Source organism: Leucoraja erinacea, chromosome 19, assembly GCF_028641065.1.
Source record: "Leucoraja erinacea ecotype New England chromosome 19, Leri_hhj_1, whole genome shotgun sequence".
NCBI classification, from domain to species: Eukaryota; Metazoa; Chordata; class Chondrichthyes; order Rajiformes; family Rajidae; genus Leucoraja; species Leucoraja erinaceus.
In genome coordinates this window covers 1100355-1125032 of record NC_073395.1, presented here as the reverse complement: position 1 = coordinate 1125032, position 24678 = coordinate 1100355, and the positions used below count along the sequence as shown (strand labels likewise).

The following is a 24678-nucleotide window of genomic DNA, read 5'->3' as shown; positions in this document are numbered from 1 at the left end:
TCCTGGTTCTTGTCGATCAACACTGTCATCATTCTATGCAATCCCTGAAATTTGGGATTTAGTTTCAGTTTTCCGGTATTTTGTGATTGATGTACCCGTGACAGAAAGAAATGTGAGATATCCACAAGGTGAAATAGCACCAACTTATCAAATCTTAAAATTAAAGATCATACTTCACGAAGTAAAGGTATTAAACACTGCAGGGAATGGGTGAGAGGTGTTACATCCTTCAGAACTGTATCCTTGCATGATCAAGTATTTTCTGAGCTTCGGTACAGTTGTGGTGCATCTGTCTTTGTTCCCCCCTAAAGTCGGAGTCAGGGAGTGGATCTGCTTGGGATAGTCTACTTGCTCGGCTACACCCACGCAGCGGGGTGTCAGCCTCATTGCCTTTCATGCTCCACTTCTCAGAATTTCCATCTGCTTTTACTTGACGTTTTTAACATCACGCTGGCCCATGGGATTTCACAGCATGCAGGTTTAATGTGTAGAGGATGTGGTATTTGTCAGTTAGAGAAATATGTCTGGTGGTTCTTTCTTCAGCATGTTTAATTTGCCTGCATTCTGTGTGGTCCGTTTTAAGTTCACTAAATCGAGCCCACTTTAGTCAAGTGAACCCAGTACCTTCCCAGCTGCCTGCGATGTGTCTGGATTTGCAGGAGGTGCAGTCTTTGCAACGGGAATGCTGACTGAGATACTAGGAATGCAGAAATATCCATTTATATTAGACTGAATTTTGTTAATCATGTTGACTTTTTATAATTCAAGTAAACCATAAGTATAGTGATCATTTCAGAAAGATGTGAATTTAATTGTAATTTAATTTTAATTTGAAGTTGGAAAACAGTTTGGTGTATTCAGATGCTGTTTAACTTGGCTTGTTCTTTGTTCAAGGCATTAACAAAGTCTGCTGTAGTGCAGCAGCAAGAAACCAGCAGAACATGCCTTCAATCAGCCATAGAAAAACAAATGCAGAAATGTGAAGAGCTGCTCAATGTTCAGGTAATGTAGCTCAGAACACAGCCCCTTTTTCCTTGTTGTGACCAAATGACTTCAATAATCAGTTGTGTTCAAGCTTACAATACACTTCGTTTATTATCGTGCTCATTTATGTTTCAAATTTCTCATGTGTTTTTTCAAGAGGTTTGTTAAAGACAGTTAATAGCTTACAGTGGTCGGTGACAAGACACATTTGCCTTCATTTTGCAAATAATTAATAGAAATTAGGTATTGAGGAAATTTGCATCAATTTGACGTGTTTATTGAATCACACCATCTGTGCAAGTCCAGTTTACGTTGATGCATTTGGGTCTTTTGAAGGGACAATTTCACTCTGGCTTCAGTAGAAGAAAAGAGATGGGAGTGTATTTTATATTGCACCTTACACATCTTCAGCATAATCCAAACACTTCAGTCTGCACAGTACCTGTGAATTGCTATTACTGTTGTAATGAAATTTGGCAGGGAAGTGTACAAACAACACTGAGATAAGAAGTTAGCTACACTGATTGAGAGATGTTAGAGAGAAATCTGTTTAAGAAGGAACTGCAGATGCTGGAAAATCGAAGGTAGCCAAAAGTGCTGGAGAAATTCAGCGGGTGCTTCGGGTTTCGGCCCGAAACGTTGCCTATTTCCTTCGCTCCATAGATGCTGCTGCACCCGCTGAGTTTCTCCAGCGCTTTTGTCTACCTTAGAGAGAACTCTGATCTTCACATGTTATTACAGGGTCTTTTATATGCCTTTTTTGAGAGGGAAGATGTTTGACATCTCTTCTGAAACAAAGCTGCCTTCCCTCACTACTACTCTGACCTGTCAGTTTAGATTATACACTGGTCTCAGGAGTGTGGCCTGAACCATAACCATCCAAGTTGTGTAAGCGTGCCATCACTGAACCAAGACTTGCAGTAACTTGGCGCAGAGTGAAATGATTAAATGTAGTTGATAGATTGAAAGATACAGCATGGAAACAGACACTTTGGGGCATGCTAAGTCCATGCTGTTCAATTCAGTTCAGTTTAGTTTATTATCACGTGTACCGAGGTACAGTGAAAAGCTAGACACAAAATACTGGAGTAAATCAATGGGATGGGCAGCATCTCTGGAGAGAAGGAATGGGTGACGTTTCAGGTCGAGACCTTTCTTCATTCTCAAGAAGGGTCTCGACCCGAAACGTCACCCATTTCGTCTCTCCAGAGATGCTGCCTGTCCCGCTGAGTTACTCCAGCATTTTGCGTCTATCTTGCATCTGCAGTTCCTTCCTATAGTGAAAAGCTTTTTGTTGTCTGCTGACCAGTCAGCAGAAAGACAATACATGATTACAATCAATCCATTTACAGTACTGACCATCGAGAACCCGTTCACACTAGCTCTATGTTATACCAATTTTGCATCCACTCCCTACACATCAGGGGCAATTTATGGAGGCCAATTAACTTACAAACCCTCACGCCTTCGGGACGTGGGAGAAAAGCGGAGCGCCCTGCAGAAACCCACCTGGTCACAGGGAGAATATGGAAAATTAATTCACACAGCATCCGAGGTCAAGATCCAACCTGGTTGTCCGGCGCTGTAAGGCAGGAGCTCCACCCGCTTGTATTTAGCTTGTCTGTTGATCACATCAAGTTATTTTCTTTTCTACTCTCATGACATCACCATATAACCATATAACAATTACAGGACGGAAACAGGCCATCTCGGCCCTTCTAGTCCGTGCCGAACACTTATTCTCCCCTAGTCCCATCTACCTGCGCTCAGACCATAACCCTCCATTCCTTTCCCATCCATATACCTATCCAATTCATTTTTAAATTATAAAATCGAACCTGCCTCCACCACTTACACTGGAAGCTCATTCCACACAGCTACCACTCTCTGAGTAAAGAAGTTCCCCCTCATGTTACCCCTAAACTTCTGTCCCTTAATTCTCAAATCATGTCCTCTTGTTTGAATCTTCCCTACTCTCATTGGGAAAAGCTTATCCACGTCAACTCTGTCTATCCCTTTCATCATTTTAAAGACCTCTATCAAGTCCCCCCTTAACCTTCTGCGCTCCAAAGAATAAAGACCTAACTTATTCAACCTTTCTCTGTAACTTAGTTGCTGAAACCCAGGCAACATTCTAGTAAATCTCCTCTGTACTCTCTATTTTGTTGACATCCTTCCTATAATTGGGTGACCAAAATTGTACACCATACTCCAGAATTGGTCTCACCAATGCCTTGTACAATTTTAACATTACATCCCAACTTCTATACTCAATGCACTGATTTATAAAGGCTAGCATACCAAAAGCTTTCTTTACCACCCTATCTACATGAGATTCCACCTTAAACAGGTGGAGGAATATTATACAAAATGTTTCCTACCTTTCTATTCTCAACCAATGGTGAACGATATAAACAGTGACCATGTTTAGAATTCTGGGACAGTACAGTCTCTCATATTTCAGGCTTTTGCCCTCTTAAAATTTCCTGCTACAAAAACCTTTTGGTGGAGGCGCAGGGCCCAAAAAAAATCAGTCGTCATATTTCTCTTTCAATGAACGTTGTCACTTTGCTTATTGTTTTGCCCCATTCTATGGTATGTTATTTGCATCTGTGACGTAGATTGTTGGAGGATTTCCCATCTAAAGCAACAAACCTTCTGCTAAAGTTGTACAGACCAGTCCTACAACATTTTAAAACTTAATTTATTCTGGAATTGTAAAAGAAAATTGCTTTCTCACTTGGGTTGGCAGTGAACAATGATCTCCATTTTCTTTTATTAGTTCTCATTTGCTTTTGACTTTGAAGACATTCTGCATTGTTGTTCAAGCCACTAAACAAGAAACATGATTATTTATGTAGTATGGCTAACACATTATAATCATATTTTAACATGTTGCATAGCTTGATTTAATAAACCTGTTTAAACAAGAACATTTCTTTGTAGGTGCAATAATTAAGAGGGAGTTAGATGTCTATATTTAAGATGGAGTTAGATGTGGCCCTTGTGGCTAAAGGGATCAGGGGGTATGGAGAGAAGGCAGGTACAGGATACTGAGTTGGATGATCAGCCATGATCGTATTGAATGGCGGTGCAGGCTCGAAGGGCCGAATGGCCTACTCCTGTACCTATTTTCTATGATTCTATGTAAAGTAGTTTTGAATAATAACATTTATGAGGTTCTGAGCAGGTTTTTGAATTTGTATGGGAATATAAAATAATCTCTAAAATTATCACACAGTTGTCAAAATAAAAACAGCAAAGTTAACTACCTAATGGCTGAATGGTTTGTTGATTTTAACAGCCTCAATGGGGTTTAGTTTACTCTAAGTGGCTTTCAAATAAAGCTCATCATTTTTACAATTGAACCATGAGAAATTCATCGAAAGAAATTCACAAGTTTGTTCAATGAACATTCAACTTAACAGAAACCGAAGGAAAATAAATAGTCCTATGAAGGTTTCAGAATTTTAAGGAGGGGTGTGGTTTCTGAGTTGCTTTTTTGATTAGGACTTGAAGGTTTTTCAGAAATGACTCTAACCTGGTTAGGGTGTGGCAGCAGGCTTGGAAAAGCCAACTTGATCGATAAACTATACCCAGAACAATGGCAAATCAAATAGAAAAGAAAACATGTTGAAATAGGGAATGAAGAAGTGGAGAACCTTGTGAATATTAGACTCCATTCTCAACATGTATCATCCACGCTAGAGTGCAGCATTGGTTTGCCAGAATGTTGCATGGAATCTCAAAGGTAATATTGGAGGAATTATATAAACTAGAGAGATGCAATGAACTGCATATGACGGAATCTTGAGGAATAACATGAAGTGCAGGAGCAACTCATCAGGTCAGGCAGCATCTCTGGAGAACATGGACAGGTGATGTTTCAGACTGGGTCACTTCTTCCAACTCTGAGAAAAGGTCCTGATGCAAACAGGTTGTTTCCTGGAGAATTTGAAGATTTCAAAATGTGAAGAAGCTGGCGGAGCCTTTGGGGAGATCATTTCTGCTGATTGGTGGTGGGAACAGGAGATGACAAGTTGGGAAACATAAATCTGAAAATCGCAGCAGAGTGTTTGTGAAAAGGTTGTAGAAATTTGGAAGTTCAGCTCTCAAATGGAACAACATGCGATTAATACATTCTTGCTGTGATAATTGGAAATGATGGTTATTTCATGTAGTGTAGTTACTGGAGCTGCAGATTTTTAGCCAGGATTTAATTGAACAGTGAAATGACCACCAACCTTAGCCCATTCCTAGACCAATCTTATTTATTGTTGCCCTTGTCTGAAATGATGTTAACTGCAACAGAATTATTGAGCCGTTGGTATGTTAATCAGGGAAATTGAATATATAGCTGACAAAAGCATTTTCTCATCAGTTTTGAGGCACTTTTCCTTCCTGACTGTAGACTTTAGAAATACAGCGCCGAAGCACGCCCTTCAGCCCACTAGGGACAATTTACAGAAGCCAATTAACCTCCAAACCTATGAGTCTTTGGTGTGATGGAGGAAACCGGAGCACTCAGAGTAAACCCTTGCAGTTATTTTCCATAGTCAGGATGGAACTCAGGTGTCTGGCCCTTTAAGGCAGCAACTCTACCGCCATGGCGCCCTGACGCCAACAATTGATGCACCAACTTTCTTAACTGATGCTGTTCTAAAACTGTAGCTCTATAGGCTATTGCTGTCAGAGCACTTGCAATGAATCTTGTGAGTCAATTTGGCGCATCTGCACCATTGTATCACAAGAAGGTTGTGTCACGATGTTTGAAGTATTTTGACTAATCATTTATTACCAGAACTGCCACTCTTTTACTGACATAGAACTATTTGTGTTTTTTGCTTCCTGTCTGCTATTTTTAACATCTATACCACTTTTAAGTGGGTTAACAGGAATTACAGGATGTGTCATTTTATGATCGACCTCCTAATGGTATAATATAAATGCGAACTCCAGCTGACTGTGGTGTTTGCAACTAATCGACCACTTATTTGTACATCGTTTCTGCCGCCTCTGCCCCTGTTTTACTTTGATGCACGGATTTTTACATTGCATCAGAGCAGCTGTTAGATAAACTGATATTTTTAGCACACATTCATCTATGCTGAAAATGGTTAACTATTGTCTGACATTAAACCAGATCCCCTTTTGGAAAAGATATGCATAATCACCTGATATTTGGAATATTGTACAAAAAATATTCAAAATCAGTGTTATGGCGTAAGGCAGCAAGGCTCAACGTGTGCAGTATTCAAGTCGTCTTTGTCCAAAAGGAGAAAAATAATAATTTGCTTTTATTTTGTCAACATTTTTCTCAGTGAACATTCATGTTTGCTCATGTCTGGATTGAGCATGGTAAATACTGGTTTTAGCTCATGGCTTTACATCTGCTAAATGCTTACCTGCTCTGCCAGAGGATGTAGTTGAGACAGGTAGAATTTTGGAAGTAGTATAAAAATCTGTAAGAAATATTGGCAACTTTCATTCTTCTTTAAATTGGCATCTCTGTTCACTGAAAGATCACAATTTCCTCCTCTTTTCCACCCTTCCTTCCACTGTTCAAGGAACTACAAGGATGCTAGTTTAAACCAAAGATAGATACAAAATGCTGGAGTAACTCAGCGAGACAGGCAGCATCTCTGGAGAGAAGGAATGGGTGACGTTTCGTGCCGAGACCCTTCTTCGGTCCGCAGAAGGGTCTCAACTCGAATTGTCACCCATTCCTTCTCTCCAGAGATGCTGCCTGTCTCGCTGAGTTACTCCAGCATTTTGTGTCTGCCACTGTTCAACTTTGATTGTAGCCAACTTTACATTAACATATTTTAAACCAGCCGCTTCCTCTTATGATGTCCCAGAGCAGCTCCTAATACAACAAATGCCAATGCAGATAATTTCTCATGCTTGCAAGGTGCAAGAATATATATGAGTGGTAATAGGTGCCTTGATGAATTGTTTCCAATTTTAATGATCAATATGGGTCATTGAATTTCTATAGTTTGTATTTTGTTTTAATTAATATTTAATATTGTATTCCATTATAAACGTTGTCTTTCATCTAACCAAAAGAATGTTTCCATATCTCATTGCTCTAAAGATAAAAGGTCTGCCTTCGTTGAGAGGAAAAGTCTGGTATGATTTACTGGAAATAGTAAAACCAAATAAATGGTTCTCTGGAGTGTTTTGCAGACTCTAAATATTAGAATGTGTTATGATGAAGATTGTATTGACAGCTGCTGTTCCACATGTGTTTAACTTGGAAGTGCCATCTAAATACAACTTGTGTTATACAGTACAACTCTCAGAGAATTTTGAGCAGGATTTATAAAACAAAGCTGAAAGAATAAATAGTTACTTGCATTGCTCTTTATAACATGGTCTTTCTAACAATTGCTTTGACTTTATTGTGCCACATAACGCTTATGAAATAAAAAGCCAGAAATCTGGTCATAGAAACATAGAAACATAGAAATAGGTGCAGGAGTAGAGGCCATTCGGCCCTTTGAGCCTGCACCGCCATTCAATATGATCATGGCTGATCATCCAACTCAGTATCCTGTTCCTGCCTTCTCTCCATACCCCCTGATCCCTTTAGCCACAAGGGCCACAACTAACTCCCTCTTAAATATAGCCAATGAACTGTGGCCTCAACTACCTTCTGCGGCAGAGAATTCCAGACATTCACCACTCTCTGTGTGAAAAAAGTTTTCCTCATCTCGGTCCTAAAAGATTTCCCCCTTATCCTTAAACTGTGACCCCTTGTTCTGGACTTCCCCAACATCGGGAACAATCTTCCTGCATCTAGCCTGTCCAACCCCTTAAGAATTTTGTAAGTTTCTATAAGATCCCCCTCAATCTTCTAAATTCTAGCGAGTACAAACTGAGTCTATCCAGTCTTTCTTCATATGAAAGTCCTGACATCCCAGGAATCAGTCTGGTGAACCTTCTCTGTACTATCCCTTATCTGTTCCATTTTTCTATTCAGCCAATGCTTTTGTCAGTTTCTCAGTAAGCAACAGGTTGAGAGGATGACAGTGAGATTAGGCTGTGGCATGGATAGAAAAGACTGCAGCTTTGCACCACTAATGTCTTTGAAGGCAACGATAGTTCATAACTAACCTGTACTAATCCATATCATGAGACTGACTGCAAAATCTAAAGAGGTGAATATTGACTTCGACCACTGGTAGAAATAATACAGTATGATGCTAATATAGACTTGGGAGAAGGTGATCTGTTAAACCAATGATGAATCTAATATTCTGTACAAAAGGGTGGGTGAGTCAGAGGGTAGTGAATCTGTGGCCTTTTGGCAGACCAGGGGTTCCCAAGCTTTTCCGTCCCGTTTACCTCTGGCAACTTTAATAGCACATAACAATGTTATTTCACTTATTTATGAACAACTAATGATGAACAGATACCGGTATACCAGAACCAAACACAGTCAGTCAATGAGAACAAATATGTACACATCCAGAATCAACACATTTACCCCCTGGGTAGGTGAAATTTACCCCAGGTTGGGAATCCTTGAGCCAGAGAGTGATGAATCTATGGAACTCTTTGCCACAGAAGGCCCCGTGGAGGCCAAGTCAGTGGATATTTTAAAGGCAGAGAGAGATAGATTCTTGATTAGTACAGGTGTCAGAGGTTAAAGGGAGAAGGCAGGAGAATGGGGTTAGGAGGGAGAGATAGATCAGCCATGATTGAATGGCAGAGTAGACTCGATGGGCCGAATGGCCTAATTCTATTCATATTCCTTTTGACCTTGTGACCTTATGGGTACGGGGGGTAACTGGACATATCCTAAACCTTTAGGTTCTCAGGAAAGTTCTAATCAGTAATAGAGAAGCACTGAAATAGGTGGCCACAGAGCTCAATTATACGTGATGTCCCAAGGACCCTGCAAGAGGTTTACTGATCAGTGTCCTTCAGAGTCCATGTGCCAATGAACGCACCGCCATATTTACACGCCACTCCTACATGGGTTTCCTCCCATATCCCAAAGATGCTTGGGTTTGTAGGTTGATTGGCCCTAGTGTGTGAAAGTGGAATATCATAGAACTAGTATGAATGGGTGATTGATGGTAAGCGATCTCCATCAGTCATCTCTCCTTCTTAGCAACTTAACCAGACATGGGGCCTGGTTGATGAATCAGCGGGCACTGAAGATGATGCTGAGCCAGTCCATCTGATTGTCTCAGATAGTGGCTCACTCTCCTGCCTGGCTCGGGCCAGGATGGAAACTGCAGGGTCATTTATTGGTGAAATATGCATGGTTACTGCTGATTGAGAAGATATAGAGGATATCAACTAAGGGAGGTGGTCAGTCTGAGCGTATGAATGTTCAGGAACATAGCTAACTAAAACAAGGAACACCACAAGGTACTGAGAATTTTGCAGAAAGTCTCAAGATATGTAAGAAGGTGCAAGGGTAAAATTGAAATTGGGAAGGCAAAAAATAGTGAAGGAAAAATATATGGGTGGCAAAACTAAAGAAAATCTCTCAAATGTTTTATAAATACATCAGGAAGATTACAAGAACCCAGACAAAAATCTAATAAGTGTTTTGATAGCAAGGAAAATAGCGCCAAGCAGCATGGATTGGTTATTGGTTGGCTGTGCGCAAAGGTGGCGTATGATATTCATTCTGGAGAGATGAGATTGACTGCTTGAAAGCAAGGGAATAAATGATAATTGGCAGAATATTAAGTAGTGTCGGATATCGCAACCAGAGAGCAGTCCTGAACTATTATCCACGTCATTTGGAGACCTTCGGACTATCTTTGATCGGACTTTACTGGCTTTACCTTGCACTAAACGTTATTCCCTTATCATGTGTCAGTCCTCTGAATGGCTCGATTGTAATCATGTATTGTCTTTCCGCTGACTGGTTAGCACGCAACAAAAGCATTTCACTGACTCGGTACACGGAACAACAAACTAAACAAAACATTTAGATGTCCACTAGTTAGAGAAGGTTATATAACTTGGAAAATATATTAAAAAGGCAAGCAGAAATCAAGTGTTATCCTAAACAGTTAAAAAAAATTATCTAGATAACTACTTGAAAAGCAATAGGCAAGATTGTCCTCAAATTGCAAAATCACGTAGCATGTAGTTTTGGGAGACACCTTCTTAGGAGATTATTGTAGAACTGCTCATGAACTGTAGCGGTCAATATGCAGAAGGACACAAAGTGCTGATGTAACTCGGGTTAGGCAGCATCCCTAGAGAACATGGATAGATTACATTTCGGGTCGAGATGCTTCTTCAGACTGATTATGGGGAGGGGGAGGGGTGTAAAGAAAGCTGGAAAAGGGGGAAACAGGACAAAGCCTAGCAGGTAATAGGCCAACATAGGGTGGGGGGTTGATAGGCAGATGTTTGGAATGAAGGCCAGAGACAAAAAAGGGAAGAAGGTGTGACAAGTTTGAAGCATTGCGCATTTTAAAGCCAGAGGGAAGAAATTGGCAGGGGTGAAGGTTGGTGGGGGGAGGGGAGGGGAGAGAGAAATGGGTGGGAGTTCAGGTTGGGCATGGTGGAGGGAAGGTGAGGGAGAGTAAGGGGGTCAGAGTTTGTCAGAGGTTACCTAAAATTAGAGAGGTCAGTGTTCATACCGTTGGGTTGGAAGATACTCAAACGGAATATGAGGTGCTGTTCCTCCAGTTTGCATGTGACCTGCCTCTGGGCCCAGGACAGAGCGGTCAGTGTGGGATTGAGAAGGGGCGTTAAAATGGTTAGCAACTGGGAGATCCAGCAGGCTTTGGAGACTGAGTCTGACCTAATTCTTCCTAAGTTGGGGTTTGCCCCATTATTGTTATTAACCTGGTTTTAGCAATAATGTACATGTTCTGCATTCCAAGCACATGTTGGCAGCTTATTCCTCAAGGCAGAAACTCAACTTGAGAAGTTATATGAAAAGTTCCTCCTGATCTTTCACTTCACATCCCTTTTCCAGGCACTTTGCAGCTAATTTTATTGGTTGAGGTTGCTAGTTGGAGGAGAGACATCAGGAGTTAACACAAGATTCGAGAGTTAGAGAGAAGAAGAGAAAATTGGCAGAAAAATCCTTATTTCCTTCTACCTTTGTGCTTTTTATGGCTTTCCTTTAGTTCTAGATCTTTGCTTATATTGACAACTGAAGAAGCGGTAGTCAACCACTATTATGGCAATACCAGCTGGGAGGAATGTGCAAATTATTTTGAATGTGAGGCATCAGAGCTGGTCAGAGGACAGGTGTGTTGCCAAAGTTTTGGAGAACCACCACTTTCTGCAGAAATGTTTCTTCCCTCACCTGAGCCTTGTGGCGTAATAAATACCCTGTTGTGCTGGCAAGTGCTGAAAAGAAAACCGAAATGGTTAAGTGACATTTCAGTCTTAATGTATTTGGTAAAAATGCAAAATAAAAATATTAGCAAAGGTTTCATGTGGGCTGTGGGCTTCACCGCCCAGGAATGTGTTTTTTCTGTCATCCAACATAAGTTTTGGAGTGATTTTCATATTGTTACTCATTCATTAGGAAACAAACGGGATAAAAAACGTATTATGACCTTCATACTGAACCTTCTACTTCCTTAATCTTTTCATGCATTAAATATGTTTGTTTGTTTCTGATCATTATCTCTATGAATTGCTTGCCTCTCTATGCCAATGAATATGAAGGAGACATTGAAGCCTAGACATGTTTAATATTCTTAAAGCTCAAATATGATATTGCTTTACTAGAGGTCTTAATTTATTTAATGGGACGAATATGTACTGAATATAATTTGAATCATTATGCCTGATTTCCACCCTATTGATGAACATGACAGTAAGTAATTATGTTCTATGTTAATCACCTATCACATTGACCTGATATTAACATACCTTAATTAAGTTACAATAAGTTGCCATAAACCTCAATTACAATCTTCTGATTCTATGCCATTATCCGAAATTTGTAGAATTTCACGTTTAAATAAGAAGATTAGGGCACGGTGTAAACAACAGATCCTGTCAAAAATGCTGTTTGAACACAAAGGTTTTGTTGCTTTCCCTGCTGTGCGAGAGATAATCTGGATCTGACTGAAATACAAAATGGCCCAAACAGTTATTTTTTCCACATTCCTTTATGGAGTAGAAGTACTTGGTCATAGAGTCATACAGCATGGAAACTGGACCTTTGGTTTAACTTGCCCAGGCTGACCAAGATGCCCGACTTGTCCCCATGCCCTTGTTTGATCCATATCCATCTAAACCATTCCTATCCATGTATCTGTCCAAAAGTATTTTATATGTTACTATACTATTTGCCTCAGTTACTTGCTCTGGCAGTTTGTTCCATATATCCACCACCCTTTGTGTGGAAAATGTTTCCTCTCAGGCTTCCATTTAATCTTTCCTATCACACCATAAATCTACATCATCTGGTTCTTGATTCCTCTTCTCTGGGCAAACGACTCTGTTCATTCACCCTATCTATTCCGCAAGGTTTTATAGTTATTTTTCAAGAATCACAATGAAAACCAACCCCTTCAATCCCACCTAACAAATCTCAAAGTGCCTCTCCCTGATCCACTGCTGGCTTTTCCAGGGTTTGGCCACACAGCTCCATCCACCTTCAGCCTACAAGTAGTGGGAAATGGTCGGGCAACACAATAACAAGGCTCAGGGAGGGCAATTGAAATTGCTTAAGAGTCAACTCCAGAGTTGTTGGCACATTTCCTATTTTGAATAAGCTGCTTTTATAATTTAAGATAATAATTTAATACTATACCTGGATCTCCCTTTTGTGTGATGTGCTGCTGACACTGCCAACTATGTGACCTTACAGCACGAGCACTTGGTTGAATTACTGGAAAAAGAAAAAAGTGCACAGCAACTCAAGATAAAAGAAACTTTGGATGAACAAACAGAACTGCACAAGGTGAATTTTCTAGTTCTCTTCCAAAAGAATTTCAATGTCATTCGTGTCCATAAAATTAAAAATAAATTGAATATTCTGATGAATTATTTACAGGACAGACTTGAAAAGTGTCTGGATGAGGAAAGGCTAAGAAGCCAAGAGGCAATGGATAAAGTTGTACAGGTATTTTAATAATCAGTTTTGTCGGACAAATGACCTGTTTGTTAATTCTCTCTCTTTTAAAGAAGAGAGTTGCTCTTCCTTGTAGATCTTTCTTGATACATTCCAATATTGCATTAATTTATTGGATATAATCTTTCCCTGCTACCAACTATCAGAAACCTCTCAAATTAATCTCTCAAATTTATAATTTTGACTTCGCTAATCTATCTATTGATATATTTTACACAAATAAATACAATTTCTGTTTTTAGTTAATGATAAAAAATGTAAGTTTTAATCATATAACTATTAAATCTCTGATCTTGGATGTGGATGTGTATGCATGTGTATTTATTTGTTTGTGTATGATCACATCTACTTCAAAAAATGACGCCTTTACCTTAAATTTTTTTACATATTCTTGTAGAGTTTCATCTGGTGGAGTCCAAAATTGTCTTACCTGAAAAATCAATTCTTTATTTCCCGAGATATTTATGAAAAATGAGAATGGGGTTGGATCAGCCATGTTGAATGGCGGAGTAGATTCGGAGTCTGCTCCTATGACTAATTAACTTATTCTGGAATCCACATCAGTTGATTAAAAAGTCTATTCAAATGAACAGATTTGCAAATAAAGTATGTTATGGAAGGTTGAGATGGTGCACTGAAGTGCCACTTTATCGAGTTGTCAATTGCAAGGTGCAACAGCATTTGCTTACTGGTGTAGCTGTGTAGTTATGGACTATTCAGTAGTAGTTTATCAATTCACCTCTGGAGGGAAAGATGTGGTCAAGCCGATATTCTTGTGCCTCGCACCAAATGGCCAGAATTAAAGTAAACTGGGAAAGGCCTAACTGTGTCACCAAGTCACCTGTTCTTGTAGATATACCCAATGAAATGGCTTAATATTTCAAGTGTATTGCAAGTCCTAGAGGCAGATGTACCATCATCCAATACAATCACTCTTCTCTGTAACATCTCATTTCTATGTAAACCTACCACCATTTCTAAATGTTCCAATAATATTCCCTTTAATAACTATATTCTGTTCTCTATTGATTCCTTCACTCTATCCATTGTACTTGAGATTGGTTTGATTGTATTTATGTGTAGTATTATCTGATCTGTTTGGAAAGCATGCAAAACAAACCTTTTCACTGTACCTCGGTACACGTGACAATAATAAACATCACCCTATTTTATTGAAAACAATGGATAACATAACTGAGGACAATGAATGTTGTGTGCATGTTGGTTGCCATTAAATAACATCATTACATTTGGAACGTGCTGGTCATTTACATGCAGCAGAAGAAAGTCAATTATGTATCAAGTGGAGATTAATCAGAAAAAATGTCAACTTTATTTTAATTTTTATTCGATGCTGCAGTATTGTTGTCATCTGTTTTCTGTAGTCCTTTGAAGATTTATTCTTCCCTTGAAATTGTAGACCATCTGTGGTTGCCAATGGCAGCCATTTTCCAAACATTGCCACTGTAACAATATTGTAACAAGAAAAATTAGCATTATTGGCAAGGAATGCTATAATAGCAAGGACAACAATATTTCTGAAGCATCTCCTTCCAGCTTTGTAATCCAATTCCTGTTGTAGTTGGCAGATTTAATCATTTTTCAACACACAACATTTGTTAGTTTCTCTGATCTTTTATTTAGTATATGGCCATGGATTTTTATGTGGTATTATATTTGGTTTAAATATCTTTTGATTTTTTTTCTTCTTAAAATCCCGTTTGAACAATGGTCTGTTAACACAGGCAGAAAAGGAAATCATTACTGAAGCTGTTTTGAAAGCTGTGCAAGTGGAGAGGGAAAGGATGGAAAGGATCCAGATGGAGAAAAGAGAACTATGGGAAATTGAGCGTGGCAAGGACCAAGAAAGGTTGGAGCAAGCCATCCAGGAGGCATTACAAGAGGAGAGGAACAAAAGCCAGGTGAAGTATGAAGTAGGCACATTCTGCAACTGCTTAGCGTCATTTGTTTATGGGTCTTTTTCTGGTTGGCTAGATGCAATGAGCAATGTGCCACAGGGATCGGAGAGTGGACCCCATCTTGTTACCATTTATGTAAATGACTTGGATGAGAGCACTAACATTATATTGGCTACCTTTGATGATGACACAAGGTTGAAACGCAGGTAGCAAAGGTGACAAAGAGGTCCACAAAGGGGCAAGTTAGTGGGCAAACATCTGGAAATAGAGGTTCCCGTATCTGTAATTCCTTGTGTCCACTGGAAAGAGACTCTTACATGGGGACAAGTGAAATAGTGCATTCTGTCAAGAAGAATAAGAAAGAAGCACATAATGTAAATAAATGTTCAGTGGTTAGAGCTCAGAGTCACAGAGCAAGCTTAGTGTGATTGTATTGAGATGCAGATGCATCTCAATACAATCTTTTCCTATTTACATATAACATAGAAAAGCAGACACAAAGTGCTGGAGTAAGTCAGCGGGTCATGCAGCATTTCTGGAGAATATAGATAGTGACGTTGAAGAACTGGACTACAATTTTTATGCTTTCATCCAAGTCATTTGCTGCCTGACCCACAGAGTTACTCCAGCATGTTACATCTTTTTTTTGTAAACCAACATCTGCAATTCCTTGCGTCACCATAGAAAAGCACATCACAGTAACAGGACCTTCGACCCATAATGTCTTTGCCAAACATGATGCCAAGATAAAGTAATCTCCTCTGCCTGCATGTGATCCATATCCTCCCCCCATTCCCTGCATATCCATCCACCAATCTAAAAGCCTCTTAAACCCCACTATCGCATCTGCCTGCATTTATACCTTTTGAGTCACGACAGTGCTCTGCCCTAACATCCCATCCATTATATCAACACTTAAACACTGCAAACTACAAAAGAACAATCTGGTTATATTAATTCCTACCTGGTGGTTTATGAAACAGGCATTTATCTTTGTAAATGTGGATATTCAAAGCAGACAGAATTGGACCCAATTCTGCTTCACTAAACCTGCTCTAGTGAATGACAGAGTTGGCATAAAGGCAAGAGCTTGATCTTTTCAATATTTATTGATACTTGAAACAACAGACACCTTGGAGGCTTACCTGAACGTTTGATTTTTATTTCTATCTGCTGATAGAACTCCACGCCAGTAATCGTCAGTGATGCTGAATTTACATGTTCATCTCTCCAGCTTTTTATAAACCAGCTGTAGCTGCCTAACACTTCTGTAACTACCAACCTTTCCTTCTTGGTCATGGAAGGAGCTGCTCAGTGGCATGACAGAGCTCCTAGAGTGGAAGAGTGAAGGAAATGCAGAAGAGGGAGGGTAAAGAATAGGAATTTGCAGTTACATGAAAGAAAAGGATGGTTTTGTTGAAGAAATGAGTGAAGTTAAGCTTGAACTTGTCTGCAATTATAATTCCCAATGTTGATTAGTTTAGGCTGTAGGTACAGTGCAAACTTTATTTTGCATTAGATCAGATCATACTATAGATTGAGAGTATCAAGCCAAACTCAAGTACAATAGGTAGAGCAAGGGAGAAGTTATAGCGTGCAGAATATAGTTCTCAGCATTGTAGCGCATCAGTTCCATAGACACAATTCAATGTCCACAATGAGGGTAGAGGTGAATTGGGCAGTACCCTAGCTCATGGAAGGACTGTTCAAAAGCCAGATAACAGAGGAGAAGAAGCTGTTTCTGAATCTGTGCTTCGCAAAGACCGAAAGTTGATGCATGTTTTTTTACAATGTCTGACTGCGGGCATGGAAGAACACAAAACTCACAAACAGAACAAGAGAGCACGTTACTGAACAGCAGTAAGGCTTGGACAACTTACCTACATCAACAGCGGAAGCTGAATAATTTTCATTTCTGCTGTCTTCAACATATCCTGAGAGTTTTGTGGCACCAATGAATCTGTCCTCTCCCTGCCCAACATGCCCAACATGCCCAACATGCCTGCGATCCTCAAGCAGAAGTGCCTCCGCTGGCTTGGACATGTCCACAGGATGGGAAATGGACGCTATACGAGGAGATCGCCATTACAAACAATTCTGTTAGGTAAAGAAACATCATACCAGGTAAAGTAAGTTTGGGTAAGGCCCCTCTCCTTGACCAATCACAAGTAACAGTGCGAAGATCATGCAACATAGTCTGCAGCATTATAGTAACCCATCATTTCCCAACCAATCCCAAGCATACATTTGCAACAGGACCTAGCTCCTTCTACAAAATCTCATACATATTAACACTTAAAGGCCACCTGGACATCAACCTCCATTCAACATCGTCCCAGGCTACAGACACTCTGGAGCCATGATACTCATGGTCTTTGAAGCTTTTGTAAAAGATGACAACAGGTTTTACAGGAGCAGAAATCCTCCATTTTGTCATGCACCCAAAATGCCTGATATTATCAAGGGGGGGGGGGGGGGGGGGGGGAGAGAGGAACTCCCAGGTGGGTATGACGCGCCTCCACAGCATGAGGTTCAAGACCTTGAAGGCCAGGCATCAACACCACAAAATGGTCAATGGCAACAGCAACACATCCCCAATCCAACAACCAGAGACAACCTCACCTGTGAGAGCTGTGGGAGGGTCTGCTTGTCAAGGTCAGGCCGAGTCAGCCACATCAGGAGATGCAACCACAGCAGCCCGTCCGAACTCTCACTGCCCTATGCGACCAACAGTCTTTAAAGTTAACACGCAGGATTCTTCAGGACCCCTCTCACATCCTGTTTCCTGAGTTTGAGTGGCTCCCCTCAGGACGCAGACTCCGCTGTCCGGGTTGCTGGACACAGAGGAGGAAGGCAACCTTCATCCCCAGGGCGGTCCAGCTTTTTAATGCTGATCACTGACTCATGAACATATAAAATGAAATAACCTTCTATATGCACTTTTTTAATTGAAGCACTTAGAAAGCATTTTAAAACTATTGCTATGTGTTAAATGTTGATGTGTGATTGTGCAGTGTGTCTGTGAAATGCGTGTGCTGGTTGATTGTGCAGTATGCGTGCTGCTTATGTTTGTTGATTGTGTCCCTTTTTAAAAAGCTACTGTAATGCGCCTTTTTAAATTGCCCCTCGGGGACGAATAAAGTGCTTTGAATTGAATTGAATTGAAACATTCCCCTCTCCATACAGGACAATATCATCTCTCGCAAACTAGAGATTATGCTGAGCACTGATCTAAAAACCAAAAACATTCTCTCAACTGAACCGAGAATAAACCGTCAGCCAAACAAAAATGTCAAATGCTACACATTGGTGAGGGACCAATGCTTTATCTCCCCTCATTGCAAGTCATAGTCATACAGCAGCATGGGAACAAACCTGCGGTCTAACTTGTCTATACTGGCTAAGATGCACAATAGACAATAGGTGCAGGAGCAGGCCATTCAGCCCTTCGAGCCAGCTATCAATGCCATTCAATGTAATCATGGCTGATCATCCACTATCAGTACCCCGTTCCTGCCTTCTCCCCATATCCCCTGACTCCGCTATCTTTGCCGCCCTCTGAGGCAAACACCATCGAAGCTGGTCCCATTTGCCTTGTGAGAGCTAGTAGTAATCTTCATGGTACATTTCAGATAGTCCTCAAACCCAAAATAAAACATTTTTTTTCTGTCCTCTGTCCATATTTTACCTTAACTCGCTCAGACTTTAACAGCCTGTGTGTGATGCAGTACCTTACCGAGCACTTTGGGGCATTTCCACTTATTTTCCAATTAGTTATGGTGACTGGACACTGTTTCCTGTTGGAAATAATTTTTGAACTACTTTTCTGTAGATTTGATCTCTGCGGTTTCTTAATTTTTCACAATGGAAAGCCAATGAGCCTCCGAGAACTAACTGTGAATGGACACAATTCTCCAAACATGTCGGCTATGTTCTGTTTAAAACCAGGAATATATTTGTTTTGTATGTGAAATTCCACCAGTTGCAATGATTTGAGATATTACAATCTCCAGTCATTTCAGCTCAGTTGTCATTTGTGCCACTATGATAACAGCAATTCTCAAATTTGTTTACCAATGTGCGGAGATGAGGTGATTGCAATAACAATTCCTGGTTGATTAATTCCCTATTTTTTTAACGCCATCAGGAAGCCATAAGGGAAGCAGTAAATGAAGAAAGAAGTAAAAGTAAGAAAGCTGTGGAGGACACAGTTCAAAAAACCAGGGAGGATATGGTCAAATATATCAAGGAGCAAAAGAGGGTAAGAGATTCCACCAAATAGGCAATGATTTATGACTTCTAACCATCATATTAGATTGTATTAGTTGAATGTTCTAAATTATTTTGTACAACAGACTTTGGAATACAGTCAAGATACAGAGATTTCTGCATAGATTTTTTCCCTTTAGAGCAGTGCTTCCCAACCTTTTTTTGGCCATGCCCCACCTAATCACCTCTAAAATCCTGATGCCCCCCCCCCCCCATGTGGTGATATATAATTCTTATCATTTAAAAAGTGAACTCCGTTTCAGCTGAAGAAGCTTAAAACGCCAATTCCTTGGAACATGGCATCCATGAAAAAGAAAAAATGACAGTTAAAGTTCTGAGCAAGAAATTACTAAACAATTGTGAAAAAAACATTAGGTGGTATTAAAATAATAATAATGATAAATATGATAATAAAAGAGTATTCACATGTAATAAAGAGAGAGAAAATTTCTACATTAGAATATTGAAATATTTGTGGATTGTCTCATACGAAAAATCGAAAATTTGGACCCAGACCTCCTCAGTCGCGCTCAATTGCCCCCCTTAAAAATCAAATTGCCCCCCTGTGGGGCGTACGCCCCACGTTGGGAACCACTGCTTTAGAGGCAGATACGGTAGTGGCATTTTAGGGGCTTTTACATAGACACATGGACCTGAAGGGAATATTTCATAGTTCTGTTTTGGGACACGTTACAATAAAACACTCTTGACTCTTGGAATTGAGGGATATGGATTATATGCAGGCAGAGTAGATTAGTTTCCCTTGGCATCATGTTCGGGACAGACTTTGTAGCTCAAAGGGACTTACCTGTTTTGTTCGGTTCTGTGTTCTATCAAGGCAACCTCCCCACAGAGCAATTTACAGCACAGTGCCATCATAATATAGACTGTTGTGAAATTTAAGTGAGCAGTAGTGCTTAATCTGTGCAAAAGATAATTCTTAAGGAAAATAAAAAATGTTGGTTACAAAGTGAAGTTGCTCCAAGCAATTATTTAAGTCCAGGTATTTTCTCTCTGTCTCATTGAATAGAGAATGCTCCTGTACCAAATATGCCTCACCAGCATATCCAATCCTCCATTGTTTTCTCTGATTTTGATTCCACAAACAGATGTGTCATTCAGTTCTCTTATTAGTACCTTGGACTTGGCTTTTAGAATTTTGTAAATTATGGCCACCACTTCCGTGGCATCCCGAGGAGACTGGCTTTGGCAAAAGGCAAACATCTTTACATCTGCAACAAACGAAGTAAATGCTGGAACAGCGCAGTTGGTGAGACAGCTTCTGTAGATGAACAAGACGATCTAATATCTTAGGCAAAACCACCATCAAGCCCATTGTAAAATGGGTACTTTAATAGATTTTCAAAATTAAAGATTCCAGATAAAATATGTGACCCTGCCAATTAATGTAATTTTCTGGGCATTTAATGGTTGATCTTTGATTAATTCTGACTGAGGCTTTTCCCTCTGAGCATCTCTTAATTTTATTTAGTCATAGAATCATGCAGCACAAAAACAGGCCTTTTGGCCCAATTCACCCGTTCCAACTAAAATGCTAATCTATGTAAATTAATTTTTCTGCCCATATCACTCTATTCCTGTACATATACCAACTAGTGATAACGAATTGTACATCAACTAATGACTAATATACCTGTACAAATGATTTTTAAGTGCTATGATTATTCCCGCCTCTACTATCTCCTCTGGCAGCTTGTTTTATATACCCACTACCCTCCTCTAGTCATTTTTTCAAATCTTCCCCCTCTAGTTTTAGACTCCCTTATCGTGAGAAAAAGACAAACCATTTAACTTATCTATCTATCTCATAATTTTATAAACCTCGACAAGTTCACCCCTCAGTCTCCTGGGCTTTGCTGAGTACAGTCCTGGCCTATCAAATCTCTCTTTGTAACTAATGTACCACACTGGTGAATACACTCTGCATTCTTTCTAATGCTACCAAAGCTTATTGTACAATGACCAGAACTGCATCAATATTCCAGGTGTGATCCAACCAAAGCTTTGCATCGCTACATCACGATGTTCCAACTCTTATACTTAATATCCCTACCTAGTGTATGTAGGCAAGCAAGCTGAATGCCTTGGAGACATTGTCTGAACAAAGGTCCCGACCCAAAATGTCATCTTGTCTGTTTCCCTCCACAGATGCTGCCTAACCCACTGAGTTCCTCCAGCACTTTGTTTTGCTCAAGCTAAATAACTTCACTATCCATGCATGTTGTGATCAATGAGCTGTGAACCTCTGTACTTCAATTCTTCAAAGAATCCTGCCACCCATATTCTCCAGGGATTCTAAGATGAGTTACTCCAGCACTTTGTGTCCTTTGTTGTAAACCAGCATCTGCAGTTCCTTGTTTCTACACTCACTGCATATGTCCAGTCAGTATTAGATGACCCAAAATACATTACACTCACATCAGTGTGGATTAAATTCCATCAGCCACCGCGCTGCCCAACATTGCGGGATCTTTTAGAAAGATATTAAATGCTTAGAGGATTGGACAGGGTAGATGCAGAAAAAAATGTTCTCCATGTTAGGGGAGTCCAGAACCAGGGGTCACAGTTTAAGAATAAGGGGTAGGCCATTTAGGACTGAGATAAGAAAAAACATTTCCACCCAGAGAGTTGTAAATCTGTGGAATTCTCAGCCACAGAAGGCAATGGAGGCCAATTCACAGGATGTGTTCAAGAGAAAGGTAGATTTAGTTCTTAGGGCAAAGGGAATCAAGGGATATGGTGAAAAACCCAGAACGGGGTACTGATTTTGGATGATCAGCTATGATCATATTGAATGGCAGTGCTGGCTCGAAAGGCCAAATGGCCTATTCCTGCACCTATTTTTTTTTTTTTTTTTTTTTTTTAATGTTTCTCATTGTTACGTATCTCACAGTGAGAAGATTGTAGGCGGCTATCTTATGGTCACTTGCACACAACCCTTGCAACAAGAGCCCACTCCTGCACCCATTTTCTATGTTTCTATTCCAGCTGATCGACATCCCACTGTAACTTTAAGCAACTATCCTCACTACCTACAACATATATTTATATAATTCATTTACTGTTAAATTAACCATGTAAATATATCTATGGGATTTAAGATTAATTTGTTCAGTACCAACGTAGTGTCAGGATTATTAGGAATCATTAAATTTGTATATAATGGGAGGGTTGGCGGGGTTGATGATTCATGGAACACGTGAATAAAGAAATCTCAGTTGGTCGACGTGCTGAATCCCATGAGGAAGCAGCATTATGTTTTTAACACTGGATGCCTCCTAGGATAAATTGACGTGTCTGATCCGGAATGTACTTGCGACATTGAAAGATGCCGACCTTTTAAGCATTCATTATGAAATGCTCGGATGGTTGATCAAGTCCAAGAATAGCTCAACTCAAATTCCATGTGGAATTAAATTAATCAGTATTTGTCCCACAGATTTAGTTCCTATGGTCAACTATCTTGGCCCTTTTTGTTCCAATGTTGCATACGGATGTTGGTGTAAGTACCTCATGAAAATCAGGTGATTATGAAGCATCATTGTTGACTCCTGACATACTTGTATTTAAGTTTCCTTTGATTCATATTTATACGAGAATTAAAGAAATACAATGAAACTAGTTGACTCAAGCCCAGTAAATGTAATCACAGTGCAAAACCAGGATCTACCAGGATCTTTAAGCACCCAGGTGGAATTTCAGTCTATAGTGAATGGAGCAATGCAAGTCAGACCTCCAAATCCAGCTTACGCAAAAATGCTGGAGAAACTCAGCGGGTGCAGCAGCATCTATGGAGCGAAGGAAATAGGCAACGTTTCGGGCCGAAACCCTGAAGGAAATAGGCAACGTTTCGGGCCGAAACCCAGAAGGGTTTCGTCCCGAAACGTTGCCTATTTCCTTCGCTCCATAGATGCTGCTGCACCCGCTGAGTTTCTCCAGCATTTTTGTCTACTTTCGATTTTCCAGCATCTGCAGTTCCTTCTTGAACTCCACATCCAGCTTTACTGATTTAACTCAACACTTGTGTATTCCAGTACTTTGTCCAATTTACACCATGATAGAGGTGAGGATTTTAGCCACATCTCTGCTCACTGAACATCAATCTCATCCTTGTCCTTTGTTCTTCTTGTCTTATTTTCCACTGTGCAATCTGGCTGTGCTATGTGGGGTCACCTGCCCAGTAGAAATTGCACTTCATAGTCAAGTGGTTGTACAGGATGGATTGAAAAGAAGGCAGACAGTAGGATTGTGTTCATTACCAGTATGATGCAATGTTACTGGCAATGAAGCATTTTTCCTGATGTGCTGTAGACAAGGAGCTCACCATCTTACACCCCGAGCAGCTGTGTCAGAAAAATGAGGTGAAGAGTTCCAAATTTCACTGACACGTTGTGGCAAAGCACTTTCACAGTGAAATGCAGATGTCTGGTTACATTGATTGTATTAAAGTTCACATGAGTTAATCTAGCCCATGTATAGCTTGCCCTTCTTTGCATTATTAATGCAGACTGTTGAAACTTGGCTTATAATGTTAGGCATGTGCCAATCCACTTAAACCCATTGGAAAAGATAAGGGTATGAGTGGGCTAGATTGCGTTTAATGAGATGATGGCTGACCTTTGGCTAAACGCATAACTGCTTTTACTAAATATCCCTGAATATCTTTGGGTAACAACAATTGTCAGCCTTGGATTTAAATTAATGATTGATGTAGCAATTTGTGAATGTTTCATGTTTTTGTCACCCTTTGCATGCTGAAGAGTTTCCTTTTGAAATAAAAGACACAGAGTGCTGGAGTAACTCAGCGGGTCCGCGGGGCAGTAGCTCTGGAGAACATGTACAGGTGCCGTGTTGGGTCGGGACCCTTCTTCACTAATTGTGTTGTGGGTAGGGAAAGAAAGCTGGAAGAAAGGAGGGGCAGGTGAAGCCCGGCAAGTGATGGGTAGATGGGTGGATATATGGGTGACAGGGTGGGGGGTTAAAGGGCAGATAGTTGGACAAAGGCAAGAGCTGAAAAGATAAAAGGTGTGAGATAAGGATTGTTGGCTGTGAATTGTGAAGTTAGAGGAAGGAACGTAGGTGGAAGGCAACAGATGCGAGCCAGGTGGAGCACACAGGGGGGGGGGGGGGGGGGGGGGGGGGGGGGGGGAGAAGGTAAGGTAAAAAGAAAGGGTTGGGGGGGTAAGAGGGGGGGAATTTGAGAATTCTATGTTCATATTGTTGGGCTGTAAGCTATACGTGCAATATGAGGTGCTGTTCCTCCTTTTGAAGAAGTGCTGTAATTCAGACAACATTTCTCTTTTCTGTGCTGGGCACAAAACCCTATTAGTCCGATTCCATGCTGGTTTTTTGAAGCCTGAGAGATAATAAAACTAGACAGGCAGACAAGGAGTTGGGGAGCTT

General features: G+C 40.3%; 1 protein-coding gene across 6 annotated transcripts in view; it reads left to right on the top strand.

Annotated features, from left to right (window-relative positions):
- The window catches only part of LOC129706058 (coiled-coil domain-containing protein 91-like), a 97139-nt gene that overhangs the window by 55421 nt on the left and 17040 nt on the right, over window positions 1-24678 (top strand). For all 6 annotated transcript variants that reach the window (XM_055650023.1, XM_055650026.1, XM_055650025.1 and 3 more), the window contains 5 exons: window positions 895-1002; window positions 12803-12895; window positions 12989-13057; window positions 14812-14988; window positions 19133-19246. In XM_055650023.1, the coding sequence (XP_055505998.1) occupies window positions 895-1002; window positions 12803-12895; window positions 12989-13057; window positions 14812-14988; window positions 19133-19246 (561 nt within the window). The remainder of the gene's footprint in view (window positions 1-894; window positions 1003-12802; window positions 12896-12988; window positions 13058-14811; window positions 14989-19132; window positions 19247-24678) is intronic.